Source organism: Camelus dromedarius, chromosome X (assembly GCF_036321535.1).
Source record: "Camelus dromedarius isolate mCamDro1 chromosome X, mCamDro1.pat, whole genome shotgun sequence".
NCBI classification, from domain to species: domain Eukaryota; kingdom Metazoa; phylum Chordata; class Mammalia; order Artiodactyla; family Camelidae; genus Camelus; species Camelus dromedarius.
The window spans coordinates 32478718-32489333 of NC_087472.1; the positions used below are offsets into that span (position 1 = coordinate 32478718).

General features: G+C 38.2%; 1 protein-coding gene and 1 pseudogene across 1 annotated transcript in view; both read left to right on the forward strand.

Moving 5' to 3' along the window:
- The window catches only part of IL1RAPL2 (interleukin 1 receptor accessory protein like 2), a 1161988-nt gene that overhangs the window by 726596 nt on the left and 424776 nt on the right, over positions 1 to 10616 (forward strand). The window contains exon 6 of the mRNA XM_064482665.1: positions 2148 to 2421. Coding sequence (XP_064338735.1) covers positions 2148 to 2421 — 274 coding nt within the window. The remainder of the gene's footprint in view (positions 1 to 2147; positions 2422 to 10616) is intronic.
- Positions 10126 to 10592, forward strand: LOC105089024 (RNA-binding protein 14-like; annotated as a pseudogene).

The following is a 10616-nucleotide window of genomic DNA, read 5'->3' on the forward strand; positions in this document are numbered from 1 at the left end:
GGAGTTTTTAAAAACAATTTATCCCCATGTTTTCTTTGTTTCTATTAACCAACTTTTAAAATAAAGCTATGAGAAAAATATATTTTCAAAAAAAAAAGTATTGTTTCTTCTCAGTTCTGTTAATGCATGGGAACAGTATCACAGATGATCCATAAAAAGGAATAATATAAAATTCATTTAAAGATGATAAAACAACAAATGTTGAAGTTGCATTTAATACAGGGATGCATCACCAGTAATTTACCATGACCCAGAAAGTTTGCAGATTTTCACCTCTGTGCTTTTGACAGTTGTGAGAATGACAAATGACAGGTAAACAACCGATACCTGTTGGGAGTGCATAAAAAAGCCCCCCAAGAGATAGCCAGAGAACAGTATATAATTAGTCCAATTCCGTTGTACCTTCTAAACTTCAACAGTGAACAGTGGTCATCAAGATCCATAGTGATGAATCTGGTGCTCTGTCAGTCCTCAAATAAAGTTCAGATGCCCTTCAGTATAAACGTAGAATGAGTTAATTATTTGAGTATTGATTTATTTCTAATGAATATTTTACATACTATGAGAGGATTTCAGGCAGCTTATAATAAAAGCTTATATGCAGCAACGCAGTGAAAAATGAAATCACAAAGAGCGATCAGAAACCACAGAGTTCAAAAACTTTCCTAGACCCCTTTGAAGATCTGACAAAGAGCTGTGGAACATCTCCCCAGAAAAGTACAACTATGCAAATAGGCACAATCGTAGAGTCTGTCCATGCGCTCCGCCCCTGGGTGTCCTTGAACCACAGGTCAAGAACCCCTTATATAGAGAAAGCAAAATCATGAGGGAAGATAGTTATTACACTTGACCATTGCATTTAGCTCTGCGCTTCCTGTCAACTGAGGTTAAAAGATAAACGCACTGGGTCACAGAGTACTCAACATCTGAAAAGGGAAGCAGATCAGTTCACTGAATTATAAGCGAAACATATAATTTTAAAATGGCAGTGTTTATACAGTTTGTGAAAAGATTATTTTAGAAAGGGTAATCAAGTAATATAAAGGGATGTAGCATAATTTGACAAAATTCTTTGAAAATCAGCGATTGGAGGTAGAATATCTATGCTAATCATATTGACTAGCATATAAAATTAGCCACAGTGTTTCATTTCCAACCCTTCTGGAAAAGAGGGAATGTGCTGTATATGTCTTTCTTTAATGGTAGATTTACCCACCTAATATTATTTGATTAAACTTGACATTAATATAATATATGCCCATGAGCGCACACCAGCTGAGCAGCGAGGGAGGCCTAAGGGTACAAAAAGAAATCGAACTGTGATTAAATATCTGCTATTAATAGGTCATAGCATGGAAAACTGGCATGTAGATAATGGCAAATAATCACTTTCGGTACCCACTGCTGCCAACCCAGACATCTACTGTCTCAAAGGCAAATAAATAACACAGTGACTCCTGTCATAATTATAGGCAGAGCAAATATAGGATAGGGCTTAAGAACACAGTCTCTGGAGTCAGAGACTGGTTGTCCACCACGTCTTAGGTCTGTGACCACAGGCAAAGTCACTGAACTTCTCTGAGTCTCAGATTTCTTACCTGTAAGGTAAGAATAATAAGAGTATCAACCTCAGGGCTGCTCCTAGGCTATGTAGGGGTCCTGAGGAAGTATTTTTTTTGTGGGGTGCTTATCTATATAAACAGTTTGAGTCACCTAAAATCAACAGAGTCAGTCTAGCCATCTAATCTCACAAAATTCACCTGTTAAGTGATTACCAAGTGACTAGCAGGAGCAATCCACTTGACAGGCTACCCTACTGGAATTGGTAGCTAGCTGTGGGAGCCCAGGACAACCTCAGAGCTCCTCCCAGGAGCTAGTCATCCCCAAGCAGAAGGTTCCTCTAGAGAACTGGAAGTACCCCAAAGGCATAGGGCTAAAGCAGGAATCCTGCTTGCCCAGGTCGAAGGCAGATGCTGAACTATCTTACAGGATCACTGGGAAGACTGAATGAGGTAACCTGTGTAAAACACTTGGCACAGTGTCTGGCTCACAGCAAGTCCTCAGTACACGTTGGCAATGACTGTTACTCTTCTCATTAATATCAACAGTGCTCACTCCATCTCATGCCCAGTCTGGTTTTCTTTCAGTGGATGGCTGCATTGACTGGTCAGTGGATCTGAAGACATACATGGCTTTGGCAGGTGAACCAGTCCGAGTGAAATGTGCCCTCTTCTACAGTTACATCCGTACCAACTATAGCATGGCCCAGAGCACTGGGCTCAGGCTTATGTGGTACAAAAACAAAGGTGATTTGGAAGAGCCCATCATCTTTTCAGAGGTCAGGATGAGCAAAGAGGAAGATTCAATATGGTTTCACTCAGCTGAGGCACAAGACAGTGGATTCTACACTTGTGTTTTAAGGTGAGTGCTGTGTGAAAATATTGCTCAATGTCACGGCTGGTAGTCTGGGACTGGAGTGTGTGCCGAGTGGGCTGCATGTTATACACTGGGTCTATTCCTGAAAGCCTGTGGTACATGTGGAGCTTCAGTAAATTCAGTTCTACTTATTTATTTAAACTACATAGCAAGTTCTTATCAAATTTTCATAAGACTCCCATTTACTGTGTGTACTCATTTAATTCAGAAAATTTGGTGATTGAATTATTCCCCAACTCCACCCCTGCCCTGGGGTCTTATCCAGACAGTCCCTGACTTCAGATGGTTGGACTTAGGAGTTTTCAACTTTACTGTGGTGTGAAAGTGATACACACTCAGTAGAAAACGTTCTTTGAATTTTGCATTTTGATCTTTTTCAGGCTAGCGATATGCGGTATGATACTATCTCACGATGCTGGGCAGTGGCAGGCAGTAAGCCACGCCTCCCAGTATCCACGAGATTGTGAGATAAACAACTGATACACTCTACAAGCGTTCTGTACCCATACAACCATTCTGTGGGTTTTTTTTTTTTTTACTCTCTGTGCAGGATTCAGTAAGTTACATTATATATGCAGCACTTTATTATAAAATACACTTTGTGTTAGATGATTTTGCCCAAGTGTAAGTGTTCTGAGCACATGCGAGATACGCTAGGCTAAGCTATGATGTTCAGTAAGTTAGATGTATTAAGTGCATTTTGACTTACAGTATTTTCAACTTACCATGGGTTTATCAGGATGTATCCCCATTATAAATGGAGAAAGATCAGTATTAATGATTGTTTCTGCATAGACCCAGTTGTTTTAATCTCAATATCTGGCCATGAAAATGACCTAAAGTATCATTTAGGCCACAGTCTCTCATTTCTTATTGACGGAAAATAGACTCATATGTTTCTGGAAGATCTTTTAACAAATGAATTTCTGATGAAATTCTTCATAGGATTGGCAATGTGAGTTTGAGTCCACTGTGTGTAAATATTTATTTGTTTATTTTCAACATGGGCCCTATAGACGCACAGTCATCCTGTGTTCCTACATACTATGCTGGGAAGATACCACAGATACAGTACCTGCTTGCAAGTTTACAGTGAAAAGCAATCAAACAGATAAAATAATCCTTAGGGATTCCACAATATGTCCTTCCTCCCCCCTCCACCCCAGTGCTAGGTTCTAGAATCTCCCATCTCAGATAGAGACTGCATCAGAGGTACTGAAGTAGGTAGCTGTGGTGGCCTTTAAACTACTTTTCAGTACTGCCATTTTGGAAGTGTCTGACCTTGCTCACCAGGGACCTGCACTCTATTGTTTGATTTTACTGTCTTGGAAATGCAGACCCTGCCTATTTCTGTTTCCTGTGGACTTTGACGCCAAAACTTTGTCACTTCTTCATCAAAAGCACTTGGAAGCCCCTGGTGTGGCCTCATTGTTCAAAAGGGCAGGAGAGCAAGGTGGTATATAAAAGGAGAACATTCTTGACACTCTAAGAATCACTATTGTATGTGGATTGGGAGGAAGTGTTGGGGAAGCAAGTTTAGTCTTTTTGGTGTCGGCAAAAACTCCAGGATATTAGCAGAAATAGCAATCATTTGGATCACACCCTTAGTGTAATAATATTTTACACTATTGGTGATTGATTTATTCAGTAATAATATTTTCACCTCCTTGGGCAGCTCTTCGCAAATGTAAGAAGTGAGTGTAATTTGGCTTCAGTATCTGACGCTATATTTTTTAGGGTGCTGTTACTCTCTGCCTGTTTACACCCTCTTCGTTCCCCATCCTCATTAAATTCTGCCAATCTAAAATAGATCTCTTTTCCTCCCCCTATTCCGTTTGCTCTGTTTGTTTGTTTTTGTTTTCCCAAATTTAAAATTGTATTTGCAAAGCATCAGCCCACGATATACAGGTGCTATACTTACAATGAATGATTGAATATGTTGTTGCTTACTTTCTCTGTCCTGCTTATTTCCTCAGTGCAGCTACCTCTCCCCTCTTCCCCTCTCTCCTCTAGCCCCATTCCCCTACTCCGAGCGATGCTCACAGTCTAGTGTGTATCTTTGCATACCTTCTCCTTATTCTTTTAATTATACAAGCATATCTACATGGGGATTTTCTCCTCATTGATTTACAAAAGAAAAAGAGTTATATATTTCTTTGCTATTTTCTTTTCTTATCCAAATACATAGTGTAACTATTTCCAAGTCAATTGATAGAGAGCTCACCCATCCTTTTAAATATATAATATTCTGTGTTGTTTAATAGTCTGTGATACCACAATTTCGTCAACTGTTTTCCTATTGATGTGCATATACTTTGTTTCCAGTGTTTTTTTTTTTTTTTTTGGCCCTACAAAATGTGCTGCAATAAATTTGCTTTTTTTAAAAAATTATTTTATTTATTTTTGGGGGGGTAGGTAATTAGGTTTACTTATTTATTTTTGGAGGAGGTACTGGGGATTGAACCCAGGACTTTGTGTATGCTAAGCATGTGCTTTACCACTTGAGCTATACCCTTCCCCCCCACAATTTGCTTTTGAATAAACTTCTAAATTTTAGAACAGTTTTGGATTTGCAGAATTATTAGAAAGACAGTACAGAAAGTTTCTGTATGCCCTACACCCGTTTTCCCCTATTACTAACATTTTCCACAACTTTGGTACATTTGTTACAATTAATGAACCAACAGTGGTACATCATCGTTAACTGGAGTCTGTGTTTTATTCAGACTTCCTCATGTTTTCCTTGCTGCTCCTTTTCTGTTCTAGGATTCCACCTGGGATACCACATTACATACATGTCATGTATCCTTAAGCTCCTTTTTGCTGTTGTGGTTTCTCAGACTCTCCTTGTTTCTGATGACCTTGACGGTTTGAATAGTACTGTTCAGATATTTTGTATAATTAGTTGGGATTTATCTGATTTTTTTCATGGTTATACCAGGGTCATATGTTTTCTGGAGGAAGACCACAGAGGTAAAATATCATTTTCATCACATCATACTAAGGGTTTGAGGTATCAATATGCTTTATCACTGTAGATATTCACCTTGACCATCTGGCTCAAGGTAGTGTTTGTCTTCCTTCACTTAAAGTTGCTCTGTCTTCCCTTCCTTTTCAAATTGTTCTCTTTGGAAGAAAGTGGTTACTCATAGTCCATACTTAAGGAGTGGTAGTTATGCTCTACCTCATTAAGAGCAAAATAGCTACATAAAATTATTTAGAATTCTTCTGTGTGGGATATTTATTTTTTCTCTCCCATTTATTTATTTATTCAATCATTTATGTATATCACCATGGAATCATGGATATTTTTATTTTACACTGAGTAATAATCCAATGCTAATTTATTTTCTGGGTCAAATTCCTCCACCTTTGTCCATTGGGAACTCTTTCAGTTGATACATTTATCCCTTTGCCATAACCTCATCATCATTATTTTTGTATATATGTATTTTTATTGAAGTATAGTCAGTTTACAATGTTGTGTCAATTTCTGGTGTAGAACATAAGGCTTCACTCATATATGAACATATATATATTCATTTTCATATTTGTTTTCACCATAAGTTACTACAAGATATTGAATATAGTTCCCTATGCTATACAGCATAAACTTGTTATTTGTCTATTTTATATATATTTGTTAGTATCTGCAAATCTTGAACTACCAATTTATCCCTTCTCACCCTTTTCCCCCTCTGGTAACCATAAGTTTGTTTTCTATGTTTGTGAGTCTGTTTCTGTTTTGTCTTTTTTTACATTCTACATTTACATTTTGTATTTACATTTTTACATTTTTACAATGTCTTTTTAACATTCCACATATAAGTGATATCACATGATATTTGTCTTTCTCTTTCTGACTTACTTCACTTAGAATGACAATCTCCAGTTCCATCCATGTTGCTGCAAATGACATTATTTTATTATTTTTTATGGCCAAGTAGTATTCCGTTGTAGAAATATACCACAACTTCTTTATCCAATCATCTGTTGATGGACATTTAGGTTGCTTCCATGTCTTGGCTGTTGTGTATAGTGCTGCTATGAATGTTGGGATTCATGTATCTTTTCAAATTAATGCTCCCTGGGATATATGCCCAGGAGTGGGATTGCTGGATCATATTGTAAGTTTAATTCTAGTTTTTTGAGGTATCTCCATACTGTTTTCTGTAATGGCTGCACCAAACTACATTCCCACCAACAGTATAGGAGGGTTCCCTTTTCTCCACACCCTCTCCAGCATTTATTGTTTGTGGAATTTTGAATGATGGCCATTCTGACTGGTGTGAAGTGATACCTCATTGTAGTTTTGATTTGCATTTCTCTGATAATTAGTGATATTGAACATTTTTTTCACGTGCCTTTTGGTCATTTGTATGTCTTCATTGGACAATTGCTTGTTTAGGTCTTCTGCCCATTTTTGGATTGGGTTGTTCATTTTTTTCTTATTAAGTTGTATGAGCTGTTTATATATTCTGAAAATTAAGCCCTGTCAGTCTCATCTTTGGCAAATATTTTTTTCCCATTCTGTAGGTTGTCTTTTTGTTTTGCTTATGGTTTCCTTTGCTGTGCAAAAGCTTATAAGTTTAATTAGGTCCCATTTGTTAATTTTTGCTTCTATTTCTATTGCCTGGGTAGACTGCCCTAGGAGAACATTGCTAAGATTTATGTCAGAAAATGTTTTGCCTATGTTTTCTTCTAAGAGGATTATAGAGTCTTGTCTTATGTTTAAGTCTTTAAACCATTTTGAGTTTATTTTTGTGTATGGTGTGAGGGAGTGTTCTAACTTCATTGATTTACATGCAGCTGTCCAGTTTCATTATAGTTTTTTGGGTTTTTTTTTTAGCATTTTCTTATATTTCAGCACTATAAGACACTTCAAGTTTATCTTCTCTATTTATGGCTCCCAGTCTTGCATCAGCCATATTCCCAAGGAGGCTTGATTCTTTTTAATGGAAAACCATACTATAAACCAAGATTTGGATGCTAGGAGTGTTGATTGCTACTGGGGGAGTGTTGCTTCTAGGCCCTCTCAGCTGACAGCCTATTTGCTTTCAAGCAAAGCCTTGTACTATATCATGAACAAGTGGGATTTCCCAATTCCCCTGAAATCCTTTCCTATAGATGGCTCCCTCTATCAAATATATAGCAGATGGACCTTGTTTGTATCTATTGTAGATATCACCTAAGTAAGTGGTTCTCATATCTAGATCAGTAGAAGAGAAAGGAGTGGTACTCCATGGAGCAGAGGCTTATATTCAGGCATAACTGATGACCTCTTTTATTCATGCAACAGGTCTTAGGGAATGATTGGAACTGAGAAGGGTGGGCGAAGTTTTGAATATTACTCCTCATGTGTGTGCCTTGATAAGGGAAAAAAGTGGGAACCACTGTTCTAAAGGATACAACAATCTTGTGTCAATTCAGAGATACAGAAATCTCTTACAGAATGACATAAGTGAAGTAGCTAGCATTTGGCTATGAATAATAAACATGTTTTTGAGATTTAGTAGTAGCCACTGACTCCAAATATGTGCCAAATGAGAAATTCAGTCTATATAGGTGATTTTATGCCACTGCCAAGACAGTGGCATTTATAGTGAAAAAGAGCTCTGAATTTGGCAATGCCTATATCACCTAGCATCCCAAATTTGATACTATTTTAAGATAATTATGGATGATTTTTCTGTGCTTTGTTGACCTCATTAAAGGTCACTCTATTGATTTCAGTATGTTTAAAACTGCAGATATGAAATATTTAGTAAGTCTCTACCCATTTGAATCATAGCAAGAAAGGTTTACTGTTTGTGACCTTTCAGTAGCCAATTACTCATTTTTGTGTTTTTCTCTAGCCAGTCCCAAGAGTGATTACTTGAATTTCTCAGCATGTCAGTGGGGTAGTAATAGAGGAACTGTGGAGAAGTGAGTCATGTTTTGAGAGCTATGCCAATCCCAGAATTACTGTCTACCCCTCTTTCCACTCAAATCTTTTCAGTGGAGGCACTTAGTAGAATAAAAATGATGAGAGTAATCTTATTTGACAAAATCCTGCATATCACTTTCTCAACAACTTGGAACAGGGGGCGACTTAAGCTGTGGATGAAGATAGATGTATTCATATAATCCTGAATTGAATTCATAGATATTGAAAAGAATGATTAAATATAATAGAGTATCTGTAGAAACCTGTGTGTTTGGGGATGACGATGGTCAAGTGCAGAGAATCAGTTATATGTTCAGAACCATCATGACCATTTACCTCTCCAGTGAAGTAAACAGAATCAGGAGCCCTCTTCTTAAATGGGAACATAATCTATTTTTGGTCTTTAGTAATCATTGAAATAAATAAGGTTCTCAAAATCTGAATGCCTCACAAACTCTTTTTAAAGGGTTCCTTAGTGCATTTATACAGCTCGGAGGCATAACATGATGTTTGCCTTGCTTTTCCTCACATTTGTGTGATTATTACTTGAGTAAAACAGAATCTCCAGAAAAATTGAGGGGGGTTGGAGATATTTGAAACAAGAAATGTATGTTGCTATTTTTTGAATCTGTACAATGAATACATGAGGGTTCATTGTATTGTTTTTATTTTGAATATGTTTGAAATGTTCCATAACAAAAAAGAAAAAAATATAAGTATACAGTAATTCTGCCTGATTTTAATGGCCCATAAGTGATCTTGACCTAAAAGTGCCTATGTAGCAAATATTAAACAAGTTTGTATTTCAGTCAACAAACATTCATTGAGCATATACCATGGGACTTGCTTTATGCCATATTGAAAGGAAACTTATGGTGTTAGAAAGAAAAGTAATTGTTCTAGTCTACCTAAGAGACTAAGAAACAACTTTTATCATTTCCCACCCGCCTCTCCTACTCCCCATTATGGTAACCAAGAGATTTTCAAGGACCCTCAACGTTTCTCATAATTCAATGCCAACTTAAGTATTGATCCTTGAAAAGTTAAGTGTCAACAAGTTGGTTGCCCAAGTAGCAATTTCTAGGAGAGTAGATAGTTTCTTGTAGGAAAAATGAGAGCCTGAATCTTACAGAATTAATTGACCTCAGAAAATATCAAAATTGTGCAGCAGGCTCTGGAGACAGCAGCAGTGCCTTCTGTGGCCTGTGTAGGTGAAAGTATAACACAATTAGTTATTTTTTCCTCCTATTGTGGTTTATAAGTGGAAGTCCCTGATTTACTTATTTTTTGTAGCAATTATGCAGAAACACATACATAACCTGAAAGTAGTATTTTTCAACCTCCACAATTTGATAATCTACCTGTTTATAAAATTATACATAAATAGCAAAGTAGTGACAATTGTAATTAATCTTCATTTCATTACTAGCGAATTAGATATGCTCTAATGTTTAGAAGTATAACTATACCGTTATGCATTAGCTATGTAATACTCTGAAATAGAACCATTCTATTGTACAATACCTATATAACTTGAAGTCCCTTCAGTATGTTCATTGGAGGGAAACAGATATTTACAGTTTAGTTAGTTAGCAAGGTTTACCTGCTTTGTAAGCAGGATTACCTGGTTTTTTAATGGGTTATATTTGATAATTAGAAAATAAGAATTGAATTTCCTGGGGAGGACCGCCAGCCGGTCGGACGTCTCACCTGTTGCTGGAGGAGAGGTCTCGGCTCGCCAGGAAGGCGACTGAGGCAGCAAAATGAAGATTTGCATGGGAAACGTCGATGGGGCGGATACGACTCCGGAGGAGCTGGCAGCGCTCTTAGCGCCGTGCTGCACGGTCGTGGGCTGCGCCATTGTGAAACAGTTCGCCTTGGTGCGCATGCGCGACAGCGCGGGGCGTGCCGCGCGCCGTCGAGGCCTTGCACGGCCACGAGCTGCGGCGCTCATTCATGGTGGAGATGTCGCGCCTACGGCCTCGTAACACTTGCAAGATATTCGTGGGCAATGTGTGGGCTGTGTGCACGAGCCAGGACTTGCACAGCCTCTTCAAGCGCCGCGGCCGCCTCATCGAGTGTGACTTGGTGAAAGACTACGCGTTTGTTCACAAGGAGAACAAAGCAGATGCCAAAGCCGCCATCACGCAGCTGCGATGGCAAAGAAGTGAAGGGCAAGCGCATTGATGTGGAACTCTCAGCCAAGGGTATGGTTCTGACCGGCGTTTAGCCGAGCTCTCTGATTACTGCCGTT